General features: G+C 49.2%; 2 protein-coding genes across 2 annotated transcripts; both read right to left on the reverse strand.

The window, feature by feature from the left end:
• Positions 1 to 743: 743 nt before the first annotated feature.
• On the reverse strand, positions 744 to 9,912 carry fgd1 (FYVE, RhoGEF and PH domain containing 1; the record flags this gene model as incomplete). The annotated part of the gene is made up of 19 exons (XM_083894990.1): positions 744 to 1,010; positions 1,089 to 1,235; positions 2,309 to 2,467; positions 2,990 to 3,118; positions 3,271 to 3,372; positions 3,469 to 3,499; positions 3,612 to 3,691; positions 3,869 to 3,961; positions 4,265 to 4,411; positions 4,541 to 4,599; positions 4,978 to 5,116; positions 5,200 to 5,356; positions 5,447 to 5,595; positions 5,677 to 5,766; positions 5,842 to 6,378; positions 6,460 to 6,646; positions 6,730 to 6,925; positions 7,020 to 7,292; positions 9,864 to 9,912. The coding sequence occupies 19 exons, from the start codon at positions 9,910 to 9,912 to the stop codon at positions 744 to 746; spliced, it is 2,991 nt and encodes a 996-aa protein (XP_083751116.1).
• Positions 9,913 to 16,990: 7,078 nt separating this feature from the next.
• Positions 16,991 to 24,507, reverse strand: mecp2 (methyl CpG binding protein 2). The gene is made up of 6 exons (XM_083895169.1): positions 24,372 to 24,507; positions 23,214 to 23,403; positions 22,571 to 22,791; positions 22,281 to 22,474; positions 22,049 to 22,185; positions 16,991 to 21,910 (listed from the first exon to the last, which is right to left on the reverse strand). The coding sequence occupies exons 1-6, from the start codon at positions 24,401 to 24,403 to the stop codon at positions 19,256 to 19,258; spliced, it is 3,429 nt and encodes a 1,142-aa protein (XP_083751295.1). The 5' UTR covers positions 24,404 to 24,507; the 3' UTR covers positions 16,991 to 19,255.
• Between the last annotated feature and the right edge of the window lie 731 nt (positions 24,508 to 25,238).

A 25,238-nucleotide genomic window follows, 5' to 3' on the forward strand; every position in this document is an offset into this window, starting at 1 on the left:
GATCGCCAAGGTATTTTTCTGACGTAAACAATAAACTAACTTTTAAAAATGAAACAGTCCAGGTTTTTTGAGGGCGGCCATCTTGGAAGCCTGTGTCGGGGTTGCTCCAACTTTTTGACGACGTGAACACACCATTAATTCTTATTTTATATATATACACATATATGTATATATATATACATATATATATATGTATATGTCAATGATAAGAATCTGAATGTATACAATCTCCTCCAGTTAAACTTTACATAGACTATATGACTGTTTGTGTTGTTTATGTTGCAGTACCCTGCTCCACCACTGGTACAAACTGCCGCAGTACTGTGACAGGCCACAGGGAGGCTCCACTGACTGACGTTCAGTCAACGTTCAGTCTGTCAGCAAACGTCAGCTGATCTGTGGTCGATGATGTCATCACAACAAACGGCCAATCACAGTGAGAGACGTGGAAAGACGTCGAATAAATTTTGCAGCGTCACAACTGTGGCTGGAGGCGTCTCCATGGCGACAGCAGCTGAGGATCATGGGTATGTAGAGGCTCCGCCCAGCTCACCTCACACAGGTCATGGTGAAGCGAGATGAGAGAGAGAACGAGAGGCCATGTTGTGTCGAAAGTAGGCGGAGTCATGCAAATGTAAATATACACAGGTTCAGTGTGTGTGTGTGTGTGTGTTTCCATTATGGACTGATCTCGATCATCAGGCCCCGCCTTCTTCATCTTCATTCTTTCTTATCCAATAGAATCATGTGTTTTCATTCTCTGCAAGCTCCTCCCCCTCCTCCTCTAGGCACTCCACGATTGGCCGTTGGACCAGAGGTTCCTCCCCCCTCCCGGCCCTGGACAGGACGTCCAACCACCGCCGTTGTAGCTCCTCCCCGTCAGCGCTGAAGTACAGTGTCAGATGACTCTGGGACATCTTGAAGGCGTGGCGTCTCTCCAGACGGTCACATGACTCAGGGAGTGAGACGTCGAAGCCGATCAGAGGGACGCTGCGCTGGGCCTTCACGTCCTGGAGACAAACACGGAGACAGACATGGGTCATTGCTTTATCAGAGGGCATCATGGGTAATCTGTCACCGCCACTTACCTGTGGCGCTCCATAGATGTAGAGCACAAGCGGCTCGTTCTCAGGGATGACAAACCACGCCCTCTGCCAGCCCCGCCCCCCTCCTTTCTCCATGTGGTGAAGGAAACTACACATGACGCTGTTCTCTGCCGCCAGTGAGGCCTGTTTCTATAGCAACAACAGAGAGAGAGTCTTTTTCTGTATATGATGTCACTGTGATGTCTGTGATGTCACTGTGGTGTCTCTGTGATATCTCTGTGATGTCACTGTGATGTCACTGTGATGTCTTTGTGATGTCACTGTGGTGTCACTGTGATGTCACTGTGATGTCACTGTGGTGTCTCTGTGATATCTCTGTGATGTCACTGTGATGTCTTTGTGATGTCACTGTGGTGTCTCTGTGATGTCACTGTGATGTCACTGTGATGTCTTTGTGATGTCACTGTGGTGTCACTGTGATGTCTTTGTGATGTCTTTGTGATGTCACTGTGATGTCTCTGTGATGTCACTGTGATGTCTCTGTGATGTCTCTGTGACGTCTCTACAATGTCATTGTGATGTCTCTGTGATGTCACTGTGATGACGCTGTGATGTCTCTGTGATGTTACTGTGATGTCTCTACAATGTCTCTGTGATGTCGCTGTGATGTCTCTGTGATGTCAATGTGATGTCTCTGTGACATAGCTGTGATGTATCTACAATGTCATTGCGATTTCTATGTGATGTCACTGTGACATCGCTGTGATGTCTCTGTGATGTCACTGTGATGTCTCTGTGATGTCTCTGTGATATCGCTATGATGTCACTGTGATGTCGCTGTGATATCACTGTGATGTCTCTACAATGTCTCTGTGATGTCTCTGTGATGTCAATGTGATGTCTCTGTGACATAGCTGTGATGTATCTACAATGTCATTGCGATTTCGATGTGATGTCTCTCTGATGTCAATGGGATTTCTCTGTGATGTCGCTGTGATGTCACTGTGATGTCTCTGTGATGTCTCTACAATGTCGCTGTGATGTCTCTGTGATGTCAATGTGATGTCACTGTGACATAGCTGTGATGTATCTACAATGTCATTGCGATTTCTATGTGATGTCACTGTGATGTCTCTGTGATGTCAATGTGATGTCACTGTGATGTCGCTGTGATGTCACTGTGATGTCACTGTGATGTCTCTGTGACATAGCTGTGATTTCTCTGCGGTGTCATTGCGATGTCTCTGTGATGTCACACTAACCTCCAGGATTGAGCGCCTCCTCTGCGTGCTGCTGCTCAGCACGGCGGGCGAGGGAAACACGCCCACTAGCGTCACGTAGCAGTCGACACAAACACGATTGGCCCGGTTGTTGTCGTACGACAGACGAGCACGAAACTCTGAACATTTCCCACAAACCACCTGGTGAGACGGACAAATGAACAATGAACGATTCATTTACATATTTATTATCATATGCATCAATGACCAGTTCCTGTCTGGACTCTGGTTTCCTGTTTTATTTTGAAGTTACTGATTTATTTCCTGATATACTGGACTGGACAGTAACTGAACTGGATTATCTGGACTGGACAACAGTAACTGGACTGGACTAGTCGTTCTGGACTGTACAAACTTGACTAGTTTTACTGGAATGGATTGTACAAAGTGGATTAGTTTTACTGGACTGGATTTTCTGGACTGGATTATTCAAAATGGACTGGACTAGTTTTACTGGACTGGATTGTACAAAGTGGACTAGATTTACTGGACTGGATTTTCTGGACTGAATTATTCAAAATGGACCGGACTAGTTTTACTGGACTGGATTGGTATTAGTGGCCTGGATTGTGTTGTTGTGTTGTTGTGTTGTTGTGTCGGTGTGTGTGTGTGTGTGTGTGTGTGTGTGTGTGTGTGTGTGTGTGTGTGTGTGTGTGTACATACGTGTCCACAGGCTTTACAGTGATGTCGTCTCTTGGTGATGGAGTTAAACGGCTCCTGACATTTCATACACAGCGTGACCTCGTTCTCTCTGATCGGAGTCGGAGCTCGTTTCCCCAACTCCACACAACTCTGAGATAAGACACACACACGGTCAGTGTATGTGTGTGTGTGAGTGTGTGTGTGAGTGTGTGTGTGTGTGTGTGTGTGTGTGTGTGTGTGTGTGTGTGTGTGTGTGTGTGTGTGTGTGTGTGTGTGTGTGTGTGTGTGTGTGAGTGTGTTACCGGGGAGTGAGGAGGTGTGGACTCTTCGTCACGTAGTGAACAGGATAAATGTCTCGAGCTCTCCATCGTCTGCTCATGTCTCTGAATGGTCACCTGGATTGCCTACACACACACACACACACACACACACACACACACACTTTAGACACAGGGAATCACACTGATATTGTGTATTACATCATCAGACTGAGTTTGTACCTGGATCCAGTCCTTCTTGTCCTCCTCTGTCCTGCAGAGACAGAGACACACACTCAGTGATGATGACATCATCAAGTGAGTGTTACTGTGTGTGTGTGTGTGTGTGTGTGTGTGTGTGTGTGTGTGTGTGTGTGTGTGTGTACCTGGCCTGCAGCTCCAATGACCTCTGTTTTCCTGACACCAGGAAGGTTCTGGACACAGCGGTGCTGCTCGTCTCCTTCAGCTGGACAGACACAGAGACAGAGACAGAGACAGAGACAGAGACAGAGACAGAGACAGAGACAGAGACAGAGACAGAGACAGAGACAGAGACAGAGACAGGACGTGGTTACAGGTGTGTCTCTACTGCACCATGATGATCCTGTTTGACAGTTTTGCGACAGACTTAAACGTCTCTCACCTCCATGCCGTCCACGTCAATGCGAGCACGGACGCCATATTTCTGACCAATCAGCCGCAGCTTGGGGACACAGTACAACAGCCTGTCGCTGAACTGCAGAGACACAGGTCACAAAGTCAGAGTCCATCATGTCCACCACTGCCCCGTGTGGTCAGTTTGTTAACCGCTCACTCTCCCACACCAAAGTCCATAGAGAAAATCAGTGATTTTAACATCACAGCACACAGGAGTTGTTGATCCTACGAGCTGCAGTGGATCAACAACTCCTGTGTGCTGTGATGTTAAAATCACTGATTTTCTCTGTGGACTTTGGTGTGGGAGAGTGAGTGGTTTCCAAAGTCTGTCTAGCAGTGAAGATAAGACGTGAACATGTAGATATCGTAGACTTAGACAGACCAGTATGAGGTATCTGTCCTGCGTCGTCCCGTTCTTGTTGGACAGTTTCAGGATGTGTCCTTCTTTCACCAGCTCGTTGGTCGGGTTCACGATGTCTTCTTCTCCTCCCAACAACTCGTAGACCTTCAACAGTTTCCTCATTCGCTCCTGACCGGGACGAGAGAGGGGGACACGATGTCATTACTGCACACACACACACACACACACGGTGACCTTTCACCCTCAGTCAGCACAGAGGGTTCAGGGTCAGAGGTCAGAGGTCAGTTAAACTCTTACCATCTTCCTGATGGCGGCGTTTGAATGTTCTGCTGCTGTGGCGATGAGCTCTAGAGACTCTGCAGAGAGACATGTCAGGTTAGTTAGTTAGCTAGTTAGTTTACTGACTCTGACTGATCTGTCAGTGACCCTCTATAGCAGGCTAATTTCATTTGCTAATGTTCAGTCACATCAACAAAACATTAGCTAAAATGTTCATCTGCTACTAGCTGCTTTAACTGGTGTTTGTTGTTCACTTGTGTTAGCTGCTAACTGGCGTTAGCTTGTGCAAACTCATGTAAACTAGTAGCTGGTATTAGCTAATGGCGGCTAGCATTACAGAGCAGCTGACATTAGCTGGTGTTTACCAATGTTAGTTGATGGTTTCTAAATTTAGCTAACAGTAGCCTTGTCACTACACAGGTGTTTTTTGTGTGTGGGTGTGTTTGTTTTCATACTCTGGGCGTCCCTGTAGTCTGGGGCGTCCTCTGGTAGTCGGTGCAGATAATCTTTGAGCAGCAGCTCGTAGCGAGGAATTCTCTGAACCGGCTCCAACATGTGATGCTGCAGAGTCAGGTTAGCACAACGCTCCTCCCTCTGTACACACACACAACAACACAACCACCAGGTGAGTGTGTCACATCATCATCATCATCGTCTTCATCATGGCTGATGCTCACCTGGATCTCATGGACGATGCTCTTGAACTGCGCTGACCTCTCAGTCCACGTGCTGACCAGCTCCATGGCTCGGTCAAAGTTCTTCACGTACTCGCCGTACATCTTCAAGAAGGGAGCCAGCTTCTGCAGGATGTCCCCGATCCGAGGGTTGGAATCCCTGCACACAGAGGAGGAACAGGAGTCAGAGGAGGAGGAGGAGGAGGAGTCAGCAGGAGAAGAAGAGGAGGCAGAGCAGAGTCTTCCTCACCACTCCTCCATCCTCTTCTGCAGCGCCGGCAGCAGGAACTGCTGGTGGAAGCAGTAGATGGAGCAGATGTTGGAGAAGATTCCCTGAACCACATCACAGGGGAACGAGGAGCGAGAGCGAGCCTCCTCCAGGAGTCTGGCACAGAAGACCTGCAGGGGGCGACAAAGAGCAGCTGTACAACCTGACTGGCGACACAGTCACGGAGCCAGGGTCCAGGTCAGGTGACTCACCTGGTCCAGAAGGTGGAGCTTGGAGACATAGACGGTCTCAGTGTGCAGCAGCTCGTTGGCGATGTTGAAAACCCGCTGCTGGACGGACATCTGGACAAAGGCATGACAAAGGTCAGGTGACCGCACCCTCCCTGTGAGGCCCCGCCCCTCACGGACATTTCTCACCTCAGCAGAGTCCTGTCGTTCTGTCGTTGTGGGCGGAGGCAGCACTAGTGTAAGCTCCGCCTCCTCCTCCTCCTCCAGGTCACTGTCACCCTCCTCAGAGAAGTCCCTCCTCCTCCTCGCCCCTCCCCTCACGCCCCCCTCCTCCCCCTCTCCCTCACCGGCGTACGAGGACGAGCTGGAGAGGCGGGGCAGGAGGGCGGGGCTGCAGGGGTAGACCACACCCCCATCGTCGATGCCAGCGAAGCACAGCTCCTCGCTGTGCGACGGGGAACTGATGCTGTCGATGCCACTGTCCCGATTGGCCAGCTTACCGTCCGTCTGAGAGGAAGGGAGGGACAAGCGCTCAGAGGGGAGCTCTGATTGGTCGAGCGGCGGCTGCTGCTGTTGTTGTTGTTGCTCCCTCATCTCCACGGCAACCACCTCGTCTTCCAGGAGCTTCTCTGAGGCGCTGCAGCCCGACTCGGTGGACAAACGCTTCTGACGGACGTCGTCGAGACAAGCTGCGGCCAGCTCTTCATCTTCATCATCCTCATCATCCTCATCAGCAGCAGCAGCAGCAGCAGCAGCAGCAGCAGCAGCAGCAGCAGCAGCAGCAGCAGCAGCAGCAGCAGCAGCAGCGTGCAGGTCACCCCGCTCGTCCTCAACTGTGATGTCATCACGACCTTTGACCGGAGACGGAAGCTCCTCGTCAGGTAAGGGAGGGACGAGAGAGGACGGCGGCGAAGAGGGGCAAGGGGAGGGCGGGTCAGGGAGGCGGGGACATAACGCCCCCCCGGTGATGTCAGGAACGACGATGATCTGCTCACTGCACACACACACACACACACACGCATTAAACAAACAGAAACTATGACATCATCGCGCGACCTCGGACCAATCAGCACTCACCGTTCAAACTTCTCGATGAGTGACAGGACACATGTGGGCGACGCGGTGCCGTCTGCGCGCGTGGGCGGAACACGCCCCCCTCTGGGGTCTGCTGGGAGTGGTCTACACGGTGGAGGAGGGGGGAGGGGCTTCCCTGGAAGCCTGGGTCGTGGTTGCAACAGCGCCACCTGCTGGAGGTGGGGGGGCTTCGGCGGGACTGGTCATAGAGGACGAGGTCATAGGTCAGCCAGTGATGTCATCACCGCGTATGTCATTTAAATGCATGTTTAAATGGTAACAAAGTCTTTTACCCTGAGGTTTGGGTCCAGGTGGGGGCGCTCTGCTCCTGCTCAGCGGAGTTAATTCCGACGGTCTCGGCTCATTGGCCGAGCTCTGTCGCTCCATTTCCAGAGCCCCTCCCTCCAGGGAGGCGGGGCCTGAGGGGGAGGAGACGAGCCCCAGGTCAGAGGTCGGCTGTTGTGGCGTTTCAGCATCCAGCGCCACCTGGTGACCACACGGCGAACAGGACGGCTCCAGAGGGAGACTCTTCGTCAGCAGGCTGGGACTGGAGGAGGAGGAGGGACCTGAGGGCAGGGACCAATCACAGTGATGTAAGTCCACGCCCACATCGTGACAAAGTCAGTGTTTTAGACGTTTGTTAGCCGTCAGTGAGCAGAGACACGAGGACAAACTGATGTTAGATCGAGGGCTAATTCCAATTCCTATCTTAACCCTCAATCTTAACTGGCCTCAAAACCAAGTGTTGAGGGTTATTTTGTCACTTAGAAATGGGACACCCCTTAAATGCAGATACGTCTTCAGACTGTAGGGGGCAGAATAACGCGAAAGCTGCGTCCAGTCTGTCAACTCCAAAAAAGAAGAAGAAGAAGAACACATTTACGTCAGGATTATTTATTATGATCCGTTTGTCAGTCAAGTTATTAGGTTGTCAGTTAGTTATAAGATGATACTCACGACTTATTGAAAAGTAAACCATAGCAAACGATCACTTGTCTGCACCGGCCAACTATTGACAAAAGATCGTAAAATAAAAATAAATGTTACGCAACAATGACGTCAGTAATCCATAATATGGGCCTAAACTAAGATAATACAATGGTTTTCATAATTTTTATATCTCTGTTAACAAAGAAAATTCTTAGACTGAATTCCAATTCCTTGCTTAACCCTCAATCTCAAAAATGCTCCCTCTAGTGCAAGTGCTGTCCCGATTCTCAGAAAACTTAAGTTGAGGCCAAGTTTAAGGGCTGTATCGCCCTCAATATTGAGATTTTCCGAGACCACCCTTGGGAACAAGGGCTACCCAGAATGCAATGCGTGTTTTCACATAACAAAGACGGCGTCGAAAGCAGCGAAACGAGTGTGATACAAATGAAGTATTTTCTTTGTTAATAGAGATATAAAAATGATGAAAACCATTGTATTATCTTAGTTTAGGCCCATATTATGGATTATTGACGTCATTGTTGCGTAACATTTATTTTTATTTTACGATCTTTTGTCGATCGTTTGCTAGGGTTTACTTTTCAATAAGCCGTGGTGTGTGGTAACTGTCAGCTGAATATTTGTATGAGTATCATCTCATAACTAACTGACAACCTAATAACTTGACTGACAAACGGATCGTAATAAATAATCCTGACGTAAATGTGTTCTTCTTCTTCTTTTTTGGAGCTGACGGACTGGACGCAGCTTTCGCTTTCTTTCCAGTGTGTAACTTCTGTTGCCAAAACGCTGCTAGCATCGCCGCATTAGTCCAACCGTGTCACCGGGCGACACAAGACCTAAACACGGAGAGTCGTGTGGAGCTGAACGACTGAATCAACACTGAGGGAACTCAGTGTTTATCTCACTCTTACAGATTTCAGCCACTTAACAAAAGACGTGTTTTAATGCCATATTAGCATTTCAGCAAATAAATCACTTACTTTGCAGCCTGAGACACCGGACTTCACTCTCAATGAAAACAAAATGGCCGCCAACGGAGACACATGGAAAAGCTAGCGAATAAAATCTGTCAGTCTAATCAGTGATTTTAACATCACAGCACACAGGAGTTGTTGATCCACTGCTGCCTCCATCACTAAGTTCAAATGTCTCGTTTAGTCACTTCAGTGTTTGAAATCCTGCGTTGAGATTTACTTCAGTGACACAAAGTGACCACACGAGGCAGCAGTGGACCAGCAGCTCCTGGTTTCCTCTATGGACTTTGGTGTGGGAGAGTGAGTGGTTCACAAACTTCAGTTTCCTGTCTCACAGTGAGATAAAGACGTGACGTAGATATCGTAGATTGGTCTTTTGTGCTCGAGTCTCTGCTGCAGACGTGTTCAGTTTCATGTGTGTCAGTACTGTCAGGACCTGCACGAGACCTTTAATACAGCAACTGTGCTGCAGCACAATACACACACACACACACACACACACACACACACACACACACACACACACACACACACACACACACACACACACACACACACACACACACACACACACACACACACACACACACACACACACACACACACACACACACACAGATGCAGCAGCAGAAAGATGATGGAGAATCCAGGTTCTACTGGGGACCAGGACAGTGTGTGTGTGTGTGTGTGTGTGCAGGGGGCGTGTCCGACGCTGCAGACAGATGATTTCTGACACCAGCCTCGGTGTCTCACGCACGCACACACACACACACACACACACACACACACACGGACGTGCACACGCACGATGATCGAGTCTGTATCGATCAGACGGATCAATCACAATTCGCTGCCAGATGTTAAGCACAGATGTGTCACGTGACCTCGGCGGCAGGCAGACGCAGTCTCATGCACTCATATTACCCTACATTCACTGCGGCGAGATGTCGGTCAGTGTGTGCGCGTGCATGACGGACCGTATGGGAGCGCGCGTTTGTCATTACCCAACCCCCGTCCCTGTCAGTGTGTGTGTGTGTGTGTGTGTCTCACATCTGTGTGTATGCGTGTGCAGACCTGTGTGTGTGTGTGCAGACGTGTTTCACCTCTGTGTGGGTGCAGACGTGTGTGTGCAGATGTGTCTTGTGTGTGCAGACATAGTGTGTGTGTGTGTGTGTGTGTGTGTGTGTGTGTGTGTGTGTGTGCGTGTCTCACCTCTGCTTCTGTCCATGTACATCGCGCAGCAAAACACAAATCCGGTCATTAAAGACAAATGTTGGTGAGAGAGAGAGCGGCTCTCTCTCCCGGTGCACCGCTGGAAACACACACACACACACACACACACACACACTTCGGCACACGGACCGGACCGGACCGGACCCACCGTCTCACACACTCTCACACACACACACACGGTCACCGCAGAGCCGCAGATGCCGCTTCACCGCAGATAAGTAGGTTAGATCCGCTCGGTTTGGTTCAGTGGGCTGCCCGGTGTGTGAGCGGCGGGCGGGCGGGCGGGGGCAGAGCGAGGGGGAGAGAGAGAGAGAGAGAGAGAGAGCGAGAGAGAGGAAGAGATGCTCTATCTGCGCTCTAACTCTCTCTCTCCTCCATTTTGGTTTCCATGACAACGGTTTTGAGCGAGAGAGAGAGAGAGAGAGAGAGTAAATGTGTGAATGTGGTCACAAGGTTATATATAAACGACAGACTCTATGGTCTGATGTGGTCTCTGGTTGGTTTTACAGGTCTGATCTGGTCTAAGTTTCTCTGGTTTCTTTGATCCTTTGATCTGGTCTGGTTTCTTTGATCTGGTTTCATTGTTTCTCATGTCGTATTCACACCGGCCCGTCTAATTCGAATCCAGGTTTGCTCGCTTCGTTTGGGGAGAACTCTGGTCGGCCGAACACATAGGTCGCGGTTCGCGTCAAGCTAACCAAATGCAGGAAGTGGACTACAACGCAGGGCATTGTGGGTAAACACAACCAGAAAAGCGCGAGTCCACTGTTGCGGTGTATATTTGTGTCGTAGCTTCACATAAAACCACAGGATTTGATTATTCTTCAATGTTTGTTGTCTCGTCTTCTCCTTCAGTAATTCTCGATGCAGCGCCCCCCTCAGGGGAGGAGGGGAACACGTTATTCAAAAAGTTTGGTTCGTTTCACTAAATCGTGAACGCAAACTCGGACTGACCCATTGTTGCAACCCCCGATTGAACCGAGTCCACAATCGTACCGAGTCTAGCGGAGATGATTAGGTGTGAATATGACTTCAGATCTGGTCTGGTTTCTTTGGTTTCTCTGGTCTGATATGGTCTCTGTGGTTGGTTTTGCTGGTCAGATCTAGTCTAGTTGGTCTGCTTTCTTTGATCCTTTGGTCTGGTCTGGTTTCTTTGATCTGGTTTCATTGTTTCTCATGTCCTATTCACACCAGCCTTTCTAATTCAAATCCTACTCCGTTTGCTCGGAAAGTCCGCTTCATCTGGGGGATGTGTGAGCGCACAGCCGAACGCTGAAATCTGGTCCGCCTCAGGTCTCGGTTCCCTTCAAGCTAACCAAATGCTGGAAGCGGACTATAACGCAGGGCATTGTGGGTAAACACAACCAGAACACAACGATTAAATAAAAAAATTGAGTGTTGTCATAAAACATCCGTGCTAGCAACATGCTAACAGCTGTTAGCTATTAGCATAACATCATTATATTAAAAAAAGATGAAGATGAAATGGAATTAGCATGTGGTTTTTGACTAGTTTAGACCCGGGTCTAACATGTCTAAACCTGGTTTTGAACCTGGGTCTGAACTGGTTTGTGTGTGTGGAGACGTCAGAGACTCACCTGTCCTGCAGGAGGCGCTCAGGTGCTACGAGAACCTGGCAGCGCTAAAGTGAGAGAAGGACGTAAATTCATCTGCATGTGGACATCTGGACAAAGGTCAGGGGTCAGCGTTTGTTTTGCTCTGCCGAAGCTCTTATTCTGAAAGTCCGGGACTTCCTGTCGACATCAGCTGCCATGTGGAGCTCGATCACCCTCCCTCCCTCTCCCTCTCCCTCACCCCCACATCTTCTCCTCTTTCTGTCCTTGACTCGTTCAAACTTCACTCGTCTTCTGTCCATGTCTGTCCCTCCGTCCGTCTTCACTCTGATCCCGGGACAGACACAGAAGTGCTGACTCAGCGTCTCCTCTGCCGAGTCGTCCTCCTTCTACTGCTGCTGCTGCACCAGGGGGACAATGTTTGAGGACTCGTCTTCCGTCATCCCCCCATCCTGTCCACAAAGACACAGACAGAGAGACAGAGGGACGCTTGTCTCCGTCTCAGCAGTTTGAGTCTTTTGTGTGAATCTGAGCTCAGTCTGAGACCTTGACTCCTCCTCCTCCTCCAGAGTCCAGACATCTGATCCCAGTCCAGCGTCCCTCCTCCCCCTTGTCCTCCCCCTCGTCCTCCTCTCACTTCCCCGTTCCTCATTTTCTTTCTATTTTTTTGGGGGGATAAATTTTGAAGGAAAAATAAAAGAGAAGAAAGTTTTCAGTGATTTTAATTCGTCCTTAAGTTAAACTTCAGATTTGTAGATTTTGTCCCAGTGCTAAAACTTGTCGTTTACATGTGTGAGGGTCAAAGGTCAGACATTAAGTCACGTGTTGTTTCCGTTTAAAACTCAAACTTTATTGACATTAAAAACACTGCGTGAAACACCGTGACTCCGCCTCATGGGTCAGCGCGTCTCAGAGTGTCGACTCCTCAGACTGTAGCGAGGCTGAGGTCAGGAAACACAGCAGAGGTCAGAGGTCACATGACATCACAGTGTGTGTGGACCAATCACACGATGAGGATCAAATTAATGTCATCTACCTGTTTGTCCTCCACCAGGACGCTGTACACCAGAGGAGAGGGGCGGGGCCTGCGGTGGTGCCCGCCTGGACTCACTGAGGCATCATGGGTAATGAGTGGCAACAGGGCGGAGTCAGACGCCTGTAAACCTGCAGCACACACACACACACACACACGTCATGTGACGTGTGTGGTCATGTGACATCATCAGAGGAGGAACTGACCAGATTGAGACAGGTGAGACAGGTGCGTGCTGTCCGTGATGATCCCTGACTCCTCCTCCCGTCTCCTCCTCAGCTCCTCCTCTCTTCGTCTCCGTCGCTCTGACCTCTGGTGGACGCGTCGTGTCACAGCGAGGACAGAAGCGTCGTCGCCGCCGTCATCGTCCTCGGCGCACTTCCACGTCCTCCGAGTGTCAGCGAGACGCTCTGCAGAAGCACAGACGGAAAATAGGACAAAGGACAGACGGGGGGGTGGACAGTCTCAGCCGCAGTTCCGCTCTGCTCCAGCAGAGGCAGCGGCGTGACTGACCTGCTCGCTGCAGCGCCTCCTGCAGGCTGCGCTGCGTCTGCGTGAGCTGCTGCAGCAGCTGGAGACTCTGCTGCACCGGGTCTCTGTAACGAAGGCACGCCAAGACGAGGACACACACGCACACACAAGCCGTGACGCGCCGCAGCATGCTAACGTACGCGCCAAGCTGCTCCTGAGAGAGAGAGAGAGAGAGGTCAGCAGCCATAGAGAGAGCGAGAGAGAGAGGTCAGCAGCCACAGAGAGAGCGAGAGAGAGAGAGAGAGAGTGTGATGTCACAGTGATGTCATCGTGATGTCACTCACCATGTCATGATGCTCAGGTTGATCAGATGTGATGAACTGATGAATCTTTAACTCCAGGTAAAAATTGAAACACACCAGAGACAAGAGGATCAACCTGCACACACACACACACACACACACAGATAATGATTGACAGCTCCACACATGAACTGGTCTGAGGGCGGGGTTACCTGACTCTGGGTAATGGGGGGCGGGGCTACATGTCACTGGCGGCAGTAGGGCGTGGCTGTGGGTGATAAGGGGTGTGGTTATCTGTCACTGAGTAGTAAGAGGCGGAGTTACCTGGCTCTGGGTATAAGGGGGTGGGGTTACCTGGCTCCGTGTATAAGGGGGTGGGGTTACCTCACTCTGGGTGATAAGGGGGTGTGGTTACCCAGCTCTGGTTTATCAGGGGGCGTGGTTACCTGGCTCTGGATGATAAGGGGGCGTGGTTACCTGGCTCTGGGTGGTAAGGGGTAGTGGTTACTTGACTTTAGGTGATAAGGGGTGTGGTTATCTGTCACTGAGTGGTAAGAGGCGGGGTTACCTGGCTCTGTGATTAGAAGGGTTGTGGTTACCTGGCTCTGGGTGGTAAGGGGGCGTGGTTACCTGGCTCTGGGTGATAAGGGGGAGTGGTTACTTGACTTTAGGTGATAAGGGGTGTGGTTATCTGTCACTGAGTGGTAAGAGGCGGGGTTACCTGGCTCTGTGATTAGAAGGGTTGTGGTTACCTGGCTCTGGGTGGTAAGGGGGCGTGGTTACCTGGCTCTGGACGAGCGCTGCGTGGCAGTGAGCAAGAAAGCGGCGCAGAGAGCAGCAGCGTTGTAGCAGCAGGAGCTAACACTGTGAGACTCCACCAACAGGAAACTGTGCAGGAAAGAAACTCTGTTAAAGAGCTCAGACAGCGCCACCTGCTGCTCTCTGGAGGAAGAGCTGAGCTCAGAGAAGACTGTACGCAGACCTGAGACAGAGAGAGTCAGTGGTTAGTTTACCCTCAGCAGAGTCTCTCAGGTTCTTAGCGTGTTCGTTTACCCTCAGTAGAGTCTTTCAGTGTGAGTCTCAGCTCCTCTCCATTGGTCAGGATCTCCTGCTGAGCCTCTAAGGCAGCGCTCTGGGCCTCAATAAGCTCTTCTGCCATCTGCCTGGTGGACTGAAGCTGCTCAGCAACACCTGCTGAACTTTCTGTCAACCTGTTCACACAAACACACCACACACCTGTGACAGGTGTAGTTTACCTGTACATGGTGTAGTTTACGTGTGCATGGTGTAGTTTACCTGTGCATGGTGTAGTTTACCTGTAGTTTACCTGTGCATGGTGTAGTTTACCTGTACATGGTGTAGTTTACCTGTAGTTTACCTGTGCATGGTGTAGTTTACCTGTACATGGTGTAGTTTACCTGTAGTTTACCTGTGCATGGTGTAGTTTACCTGTACATGATGGAGTTTACCTGTACATGGTGTTCTCAGCACGGTTCTGCCAGGTCTCAGACTGCAGGAAGTGACAGATGGCGTGTGTGTGGGTGAAGAACTCTGTGTAGGTGTTGAAGGCCACAGCATCCATCAACCTTGTACACCTGCTGACCTCTGACCCCTCAGGGCATGATGGGAAATCCCTGCCGGAGCTGACAGAGAATTTAATAACTCAGCTTTATCTCAGACGTATTTTCATTAAGTCTGTTTGCTCCACATTTCAATAAACCTGAACTACCCCTTTAACAATCTGGATATAACAGTGACATCTTAATGTCAACTTGCTTCACAGACTTTGTTGTTACCATGGTGATTTACGAGCGTGTGTGTGTGTGTGCGTGTTACCTGCTCAGGTGACAGTACGTGAACCCCAGCGCGATCCTTCCCTGACTCTCTGACGTCATGTCCTTGCAGCGCGTGTCCAGGTGTTCCAGAGCTCGTGCCCAACATTCTCCGTACCCGCTGTGAGCAGCGAGGCTCTGCACGCGCCGCAGCTGCATCCTGCCGCGCTCAGAGTCTGGACCGGAACCGGAGTCGACTCTGATCCCGGAGGAGGGTCCGAGCATCATCATCATCATCATCATCAGCAGCAGCAGAACGGCCGCACGCGCTGCCATGTTTACCTGTGTGTCTGTGGTTCAGCCAATCACAGAGCCGCGTTTAAGTGGGTCAGAGGTCACGAAGGGGTCACAGTCGACTCATCAACTCTCACTTCCGCTCGTCTCCCACTTTACTTTGGTGTGTGTGTGTGTGTCACTGTGACGTGTTCCCACCTGTTGAACTCACTGACAGTCAGCAGGGGGCAGCACCTTCCTGCTGCAGCTCCCCCTTTTCACTTGACATTAATTAATTGTGTGGTAAAAAAGTTAATCTCAGATAAATAAATGACTGATTATTCTTCATGTGATCAGAAAAATGTGACTGATCAATAAACCTGATCACGCCGCTCTCCTCTGATGTGTGTGTACATTTATGTTTGTGCACTTGTGTGTGCACTACCGTTCAAAAGTTTGGGGTCACATAGAAATGTGAGGAAAGTAAGGAAAATCACTTTTTTTCAATGAATATAATATCTATGAAGCAAGTTGCGTCTGTCTGTGACAGGCATATCTCGCTGACTGTTAGTCAGATTTCCCTGAGACTTTGGATATGGGTCGGGCATGACCTGATGGTGTGCAGCCTTGATTTTCAATGTTTTTGGAGGAATTTTAATTTTCACTGATTTATCATGCTACAACAGGCAGGCAGCGGCTCATCAGCAGCTGTCCTCACGGTAAAATTTACCATCATAATAGTCGGAATGGTCCTGAACAAGGAACTGTTGAAAATATTTGCAAACCTCTTAAAGAATAATTTTAATGAATTTTTGAAATTCAGGAAATGTGCACTTTGACAGTGAGCTGACTTTCTTCTTAAAAACAAAAAGTATCTCGGAATGACTCGAAATTCACCATCATAATAGTCGGCATCGTCCTGAACAAGGATCTGTTGAAAATATTTCCAAACCTCTTAAGGAATAATTTTAATGAATTTTTGAAATTCAGGAAATGATCCATTTGCCCTGATGCACTTTGACAGTGAGCTGACTTTCTTTTCATTTGGCACACTTGTGTTGTATCTAATGAGGTGCACAATGCTAGTATTATGCTAGCCTTTATGTTTCTCATCATGCATTACCATAACTGAAAAATCTTCTTTAGCTCCCATTATAGGAATACATACTTCCTACGGACACTGCACTTGTTAAATGAATCATAAATACACTCTATACATTGTTAATGTGGTAAACGACTATTCTAGCTGCAAACGTCTGCTTTTTAATGGAATATGTACATAGGTGTATAGAGGCCCATTTCCGGTGTTCTAATGGCACATTGTGTTTGCTAATTTGCGTTAGAAGGCTATTGGATGATTTGAAAACCCTTGTGCAGTGATGTTAGCACAGCTGAAAACAGTTTTTCTGGTTCTTTGACGAAAGGGCAAAATTTGTTTTTGGAATAAAAATCATGATTTCTAATCTTGTCACTGTCTTGCCTCTATTGTCTATTCATTTTGCAACTCTTTTGATGAATTAAAGTCTGACTTTTAATGGAAAACACAACAAAATTGTATAGGTGACCCCAAACTTTTGAACTGTAGTACATGCGTGTGTGTGTGTGTGTGACAGAGACACCGAGACAAACACATCAGGGACACAAACGCTTTAGTTAGAAAGAAAAATAAGAAACAGTAAAAACTAGTAGCGTCTACAGCGACAGTGTATTATTGAGCAGAATATTCATCTTCATCATCATCACACATCGTCATCACCGTCGTCGTCGTCATCATCACTACGTCTAAAAACACAACATGGCTGCCGGCAAGACGCACACGATTATAGGCACTAAACTCTGGAACATGCAACATGGTGGCTGGTCACTGAGTCACTGAGTCATGGAGCGAGTCCGATCACAGGGGCAGCAGGCGGAGCCACGCGCACGCAGAGGGGGCGGAGCCTCAGGCTTCCATGTGACATCATCAGGTGAGTGAAGGAGGCGTGTATTAAAATCCATGATGAAAACAGGTTCATGAGTGTGGACACGACATGGTGAATCATGCGCGTCGTTTCTTTTTCAAACAAAAACTAGCGCGATGTGTAATTCTCACGAGAAACAAACTCGTCACTGTAGATTTACCATCTATGACGTAGCTGCAATCTTAGCTAACCACAAGCTAACTTCCTGATCACATACCCTGGTATATACAGTCCAACAGTATTTCTAATTTTCCTCCATGTACCACTGGTGGTACACACACTTTAAGAACCATTGTTCTATACGAGCTGAGTTAACGTAATGCTACAACAGTAGTTAGCTTAGCATTAGCCCCAGGACAGGAGTCACAGGTGGTTTTTTCGTGTTACTATATTCAGTAAACAATCACAACACATCACGACATCACGTTGGTGTCACCATGACAACTGTTTCCCTATCGTTCTTTTTGCGGCGTCCCATGATGCATTGCTCCTGTAACCTCCTGTGTGTGATGGTAAACCTGGGCTCGGCTAACTTCTGCGTACGCGTGTCTCCAGGTGAACGTCTGCAGGTTTCTGAGTGACAGAAGATTCAGGTGCGAACTGTTCCAGACGCTAAACCAAGAGATAAAGTGATGAGTCGTTTGAAATAATAAACGTTGGATTCTGTTTTGTTCCGACATTAAAAAAAAAAACTCCTCTGGAAACAGAAATGACTTAAAATCTATCGAAGACCCTGTACGAAGAATCTCTAACGCTGGAAGAACAGACGTGGAAAAAGACGTCGCATATTTCTATTATTACAAACAAAACAAACGTCTGTTTCAGTGTCGAACCAACAGTTTGTCAGATATTTACGTTAATAACGTAAATCGCAAGAAAGGTAAAGGCTCATTTATGCTGTGGTTACGTTCAATTAGAGAAACGTATGTTGCCACTGGTGCAGGGATTCCTATACACCGGATTGGTGACCACCCCCCCATTGTTTTTTTATAAGATTAATGTGTATATAATAATAATTCATTCAGGACAAATTTGCTCTTGGGTCGCGATAGTTTGCCATCTTTAAAAAGTGGCTCCACATACAGACGATTAAGGAAACGCTGCACTAGGGGGCAGCACAGAGACAAGTGAAAAACTCACAAAATCTGTCCTCAAATATTTCCTTGTGTTGTGGTCGTCGAGCGTCAACGCTGAGCACAAATGAGCCTTTACAGTCCAGAGAGAGGTCATGAATGTCATGGACGTCCGATTGACTACCTGTCGGTGGCAGTCTGTCCAGAGGTGGACGAAAACATCGATTTTTTTGTGTATCGAGGCAAAACAATCATGAAAAAGTAAAGGTGAGATATTTCCGAAACCAGTTTAAGGTGCGAACCGCTGCCCCACATCACCTCTGAGGCTTTCAGTCAAGGACTGGTTTCAGTAATGGAGCGTCAGTCAACAGGAGAACATTTATAGTCAGTTATTAGCAGGACTTTAAATAAGGGACCGTCAGTCAATAATATCACTTTAAAGCTGTATAACAAAGACAAAACAATAAACTATCAAAATACGAAATAAAAAACAGATCAGGTTATATTTTCCGGAAGCAACGTTTCGTTCAGAGTAATGTGTTGTTAAGCGTTGGTTTTTAGTTTTAATACTAACCCCCCCCCTCCCCCACGGAGACTAGCGGGACACAACAGCTGCCTTTTGATTATATACACAAACACACTTTTTTGTCTTTTTTTTCCTGCCTTTCTTTCTTTCTTTGTTTTTTTTTCTAGAAAAAGACATGATCTCTCCTCCTTCTGACAGAGTCGGTTCTCTAATTCAGAACTTTACAGAGTCTCCAGACAGAATCACACGGAGCAGACGCTGCAACAGTTCTGACCAGCTCTGTCCGATCTGAAAACAGTGTAAAACCTCCGGGAACAGCCCGTTCGCACTCCTTTCACACTGTCCACCTGTCTACGTGTCGGTCAGCCAGTTCATGATCCGACCAATCAGCTGACTCTCTCGCTGACAGCAGTCCGCGACTCCACGGTCTCCTCTCGGCTAGGGCGCGGGACTGTGGACTGGGGGACAATATCTCTGAGCTCCCTGCCCTCGCCTGCAGCCTCTGGCTCTGCCCGAAGCCTGGCCCGACCATCTGACCCTGGGACAACGCTGACCCCAGCCCCTGCCACTGTGGGAGGTTCGGAGGGTCCAGAGTTGGGAGGTCTGGAGGTGCTGTTGGACTCTCCGTTGTCTGATGCCACGTCCACATCCCCTCTTCCCTCACCGCGGACATCTTCCACGCTGACTTCTCGGATTGGCGGCAGACCTCGACCTGGCCGTGCAGTGCTCAAGTCTTGAGGTTGTTCACTCTGGTTCTGTTGAACAGAGATTGGGTTGGTCCTAGCTAGGCTGGAAGGAGGCCGTTGGGATGCGAGGTGCTGCATGTGAGGTCTAGTGAGCTGAGGGTGGGGCTGGGGTTGAATCTGCTGAAAGTGTGGTTGTGCTTGGGACTGCGACAGGGGTTGGTTTGGCCTCGACTGTCTGGGTTGTGTTCTGTACTGACTTTGGAGTTGGTCATGTGAAATATACCTCGTCTGTAGTTGAGACTGTACTTGATCTCTGTACTGGGATTGAGGTTGAGTGTGTGTGGGAGTTCTGGACTGGGGTTGAGGTTGAGCTTGGTTGGGGGTTCTGGACTGGGGTTGAGGTTGAGCTTGGGTGGGGGTTCTCGATTGGGGTTGAAGTTGAGTATGGGTGGGGGTTCTGGACTGGAGTTGAGGTTGAGTTTGAGTGGAAGTCCTAGACTGGGGTTGAGTTTGAGCTGGGGTTCTGGATTGAGGTTGAATTTGGGCAGGGGTCCTGCACTGGGGTTGAGTGTGGGCCAGGTTTCTGGACTGGGATTGAGCCTGAAGTTGTAATGAAGTTCTGGACTGGGATTGAGGCTGAGTGTGGGCCATGGTTCTGGGCTGGGATGGAGATTGAGTTTGGGTAGGGGTTCTGGACTGGGATGGAGGTTGGGTTTGGGCTAGGGTTCTAGACTGTGAAAGAGACTGAATATGGGTAGTGGTTCTGGACTGGGATGGAGGTTGAGTTTGGGTGGGGGTTCTGGACTGGGTTGGAGACTGAGTCTGGGTAGGGGTTCTGGACTGGGATGGAGATTGCGTTTGGGTGGGTGTCCTGGGCTGGGATGGAGATTGAGTATGGGTAGGGGTTCTGGACTGGGATGGAGATTGTGTTTGGGTGGGGGTCCTGGACTGGGATGAATGTTGTGTGTAGGTGGGGGTCCTGGACTGGGGTTGAGTTTGGGCAGGGATTCTGGACTGGGATTGTGTCTGAGGTTGAACTGAGGTACTGGACTGGGGTTGGAGTTGAGATTGCAGAGTTTGTTGGGGATGGACTTGAGACTGTTGTCTGATTTGGCTCTGGGGTTGAGACGGGTTCCTTGGCAGAGTTTCGGGTTGGGGAGGTCTGGGAGACTGGCTCTGTGGATGTTGATGCCTTGTGTGTGGTGGATGAACATGGAGAGTCGATGTGGACTGGGAAGGGTGAGAGTGAGGTGGGGCATGCTGACTCTGAAGCTGGGTTTGGTGCTGGGCTAAGGAGCCGACAGGGTGTGACTGGACCTTTTGGGATGGTGCCTGGGTATGAAGGGGTGCAGGGTATGAAGGCTGGATTTGGGGCTGACTTTGAGACTGGGCCTGGGGTTTGACCTGGTGCTGTGGTTGAGGAGAAGGATGCCGAGGTTCAGGCAAAGACTGAGGCACAGCTTTGGACTGTGGTCTGGAAGGGGCTTGCTGGATGTGCTGTGACTGTTGGGTGGTGAATGGCAGCAAAGTCTGGGTCTCAGTTTCGGGCCTGGACTGACTGGAGGGTGCTGGGGGTCCAGAAGCTGAGGAAGAAGGAGGAGGGGGCTGATCCACTGTGGAGGAAGAGGGCTGTTGGTGGCGATGATGATGGTGGTGGTGATGGTGGTGGTGTTTGTGAGGAGATCGGTCCTTCCTTTTGTGGCTTTTAGATGGGCTAATGCTAGTGCTACTGCTGCTGCTAATGCTACTCCTTCCTCCTCCTCCCTCTCCTCCTTTATCACCTACATCTTCACCCACCTCCCCCTCCTGGCTTCCTCCATCTCCTGCTGCTGTTTTCTCCCGGTGCTTCCTCCCTTTATGGGCCTTGTGTCTGTGTGATTGGCTTTCACCTGAAGCTGTGGGCTGGATCTGTCTCTGCTCAGAGGAAGTGGGCTGAGATTCTGAGGTTTGAGCTCCCTCTCCTGGCCCAGCCACCCCCTCCACAGTGTCCCTCTTTTCAATGTCTGTTGTCGTAGCCACTGGAGTTTGAACAGTCTCCTCCAATGTCTCTCTTGTTTTGCGTTTTTTGATTGGCAGAGCCGTTTCCTGGACAACAGGTTTGGTGGAAGACTCCTTGGCTGCTCTGCGTTTGGCCTCAGCAGCTAAGATGGCTGCTGCAGCGTAGCTCCCGGCTGTGGGGCTAGCGGAGGTCGATGCTGGAGAAGTCGATGCCGCGGCAGATGACAATGCTGCTGAAGCTGAGGCAGGTTTCCTACCCCGTTTCTTTGGGGCACTCGGTGGTGGGGGCGGCGGTTCCTGTTCCAATTTTCTCTTTCTCCCGGGACGAGACTTAGGCACCAGGGAAGGAGACGCCACCTGGAGGAGAGTTGCAACATTAGCTGCATTAGCATTCAACAATAACAAAAAAAAAAGATAAAAGCTAAAGAGCTGCAGGGCTGAAGACTGCTAACAAAGTTTGCTAGCATTTTACGACCTCTTACAGACCGGTCATACCTTTGAGGCAATAGAGGTGGTGCCGGTGGATGACTCTGCCTTGCTGAAGGGCATCTTGACCAGCAGTTTGCCCGGAGTTTTTTCAACCACACGCTTCATGGCCACGCCCTCTGTAGCTTGTCGCATCTTCCCGCTACCTGCATAGGCAATAAATCCACATAAAAACATGAGGGAAACCAGAAACATGTTCTGCTCGCTGTCCAATTAACTTGACCCCAGTTGACCCGAGTACCTTTGGGCCGCCCACGGCCTCGCCCCGGCGGTTTCACCACCTTTGTTTTTATGGGGGGACGTTTCTCACGGCGGGAGGGGCTTCCGCGCCCAGTGACAGTAAAATCAAAATCATTTGGATCAGTCGCCGTATCACCAACCTTCTGGAAATAGGCGATAAGTTCCACCTTGGAGCGAAAAGCTTTTCCTTCCGAACTAAACAGAAACAGAAACAAACGAGATGTCAACACCGAAACTATCACTGGGTTACTCTGCTCATGGAGCGCAGCATCAGCAGGGGGCGGGATTTACTTGATCAGGTAGACGTCAAACTTCCCAGCCGAGCGTCCCGACTTCCTCTGTTTGAGTTTGCGAGTCCAGCCTTCGGGCAGCGTTGGGTCGTCCCACAGAGGCCCGCGGTCCCGGATGATGGAGCGCCGCTGCCTGGGAGAACCTGCGGACTCGCTGCCGGCCGCAGATTCTGAACCTGCTGCTGAGGCCGGGTCTGAGGGGCCCGCTCCTGGATCCACCCCCTGCAGGAAGGGCCACACGTAACAGCAATGACCGGTGTTATGGCACATTCATGCTGGACAAACTTTGCACATCATGATGTCACATACACATTCAATGCTAAGTAGCTAACATCCCACAATGCAACATTTGTATTGTTTGCTTTAGAGCGTTCTCGCAAAGTCGAAATTATTTCTTGCACGACTGTAGTCACTGGATTACTTGTGTTCTCGCATTACTTGGTTTTACTAGAAAGCACAAGCAGTGACCGATTGCCTGTGGCTAATGCTAAGCTAACTATATTACAGGTAGTCCATCTTTCTCAATCACTTTCTGCATCCGCAATTTTGTAATCAGGATTTTTTAAGAATCTCATGGTTTCACAACATCCCGTCACATGATTAAAGATCAACGACGTATATGACGTCACTGTGCTTTACTCTACCTGACTCTGTGACTCCGCCCCCGTCTGTGGCTGCAGCCCAGCTGTGGAGGGCGTGGCTGACGACGACGTCTCAGCCCCCCGGTCGGCATGGCGACGCTCTTTGCGAGTCTTCTTGGTCTTGGCGTGAGAGCGGTCTCTGGTGGAGAGCTGGGGTTCGACAGGTTGCTCCTCACCTTCATCGCCCTCCTCCCTGCGGATGACATCACACCTGTTCACCTGACATCACTCATGACATCACAAAACCTCACTGAGCGATGTATAAGACACACTTTCAACCACTTCATATACATCACTGTAAAAACATCATCACACAGACACGGGGTTATTCATCACGTCATAGATCACACTGTGTAAGCTGAAGCTAGTTGTTCACCACTTTATTAACATTGGTTTATAAAGTAATGCTATTTATTCACCATTTTATATACCATACGTGGCAAAAATAACAGAAATAACAGTTGTGTGATTAAAGGGATATTTCAGGTTATTTGGAGTGCAGGTTGTAGGAGGGTCTAACAAAGAAGCCGGTATGGAACATGGACTGGATTCAGAAAATATGAGAATTTTCTGTTCACAAATGATATTGAGACGATAACGTATGTATGTGTGTGTGTGTGTGCAGTGCGTATGTTTATGTGTGTGTTTGTTGGGGGGCGTATGCCAGCGAGTGTGTGAGCGTAATGATTGTGTGTGTGTGTGGGGTTAACTCGGGTTAACTGATCCGCCTCTCTCTCTCTCTCTCTCGCTCTCTCGCACATGAAAACATTGTGTGTTTGCTAACCAGCTAGCTTCCGTTAACTCGCTGCCTGTGTGACGGCGGCGGGTGGACACTCCGCCGGTGACCGGGACTGTGATGTTTGTGTCGGACACGGTCGCTCTGACTTTGTGGACAGTTGTGTGAAAGTCAGCGCGGCCTGGCGGAGCTCGGAGAGCGAGCTAAGCTAAAAGCTAAGCTCCGGCTACAACAGCCCGAGTACACACACACTTAGCTCTAAGTTGGTGACGTATTCCCCGCTAACCCCGCTCCGCCGCGACAGGCCGCGGAGAAAACCAACGCTCTTGAACTGGAATAAAACGCACGACAGAAAAAGGTGCGCGGTAGGAGGCGGCGGCGGAAGCGGCGCGTTCGCAGAGGATAAATATAAAGATCTCACTTACAGTCTCTCCTGTCCGCTCTCCACGGCGGCCATTTTTATTTAAATAAATAATTTTATATTAAAAAAAAAGCCACCAAACATCTCTGCTGCCTTTGCTGCACCCCGCCCCCTCCGACTCCATTTCCAACCGCCGTCACTCTCCAAACACCGCGAGATCTGCGCCCACAAGAGGTCACTGCTGTCATTACAGCGCAGGGGCGGCGAAATCCCGCGAGATGTGACGGTCCCGACGCTGTCAGGCGGAGGCGTTCAGGACCGGCTCGGAAATCACAGACCGTTCGTGGTGTCGAAGAAAGGGAAAGAAGGAAAATAAGTCGGTGTTTGATGAAATACAAGCACGTGATTTCAGACTGAAGATGACATTACATTTTTATATTTTAAATAAGGTTAAAATAAAGGTTCACATATGTTATCACAGAGTGACCAGAGTATTTAAACATAAAATACATCACACACAAACACATCCTCTTAATAAACACTGACTGGAATATTACTTAACATCACATATACATCGTAAAAAATGAATTTACCCAACAAACTGTATAACTTATGTCATCTGTAATAAAGGCACAGGCACAACTGTAACTTTATTTAATTAATGTATTCAGGTTATTTCATGTTATTTTATGTTTATGAGGAAAAGACACCGAAAAACTAATATGAATTAAAATATTAAATGCGATTATTACATATTACACTCACAAATATATAATTTAAACATTGTTTATCTGAGCGTCATATCATGAAAGTTTACTGCACCATAACAAACTTTTATTTTGGAGGACCAGTCACCGGAAAGGATCGGCGGATGTCGTTGAACCCGTGGCCATGTGACGTAGAACAAGTCCACAAGCGACGTGTGTGAGCG

Source organism: Microchirus variegatus (assembly GCF_963457635.1).
Source record: "Microchirus variegatus genome assembly, chromosome: 9".
NCBI classification, from domain to species: domain Eukaryota; kingdom Metazoa; phylum Chordata; class Actinopteri; order Pleuronectiformes; family Soleidae; genus Microchirus; species Microchirus variegatus.

What these genes read in the sequence shown, in the direction of transcription:
- mecp2 (XM_083895169.1), bottom strand. Translation starts at nt 24,403, where the DNA reads ATGGCCGCCGTGGAGAGCGGACAGGAGAGACT. An exon ending in GGGCGGAGTCACAGAGTCAG is followed by an intron (nt 22,792 to 23,213) that starts GTAGAGTAAAGC and finishes CCCTTCCTGCAG; the next exon opens with GGGGTGGATCCAGGAGCGGG. An exon ending in TTTGACGTCTACCTGATCAA is followed by an intron (nt 22,475 to 22,570) that starts GTAAATCCCGCC and finishes GTTTCTGTTTAG; the next exon opens with TTCGGAAGGAAAAGCTTTTC.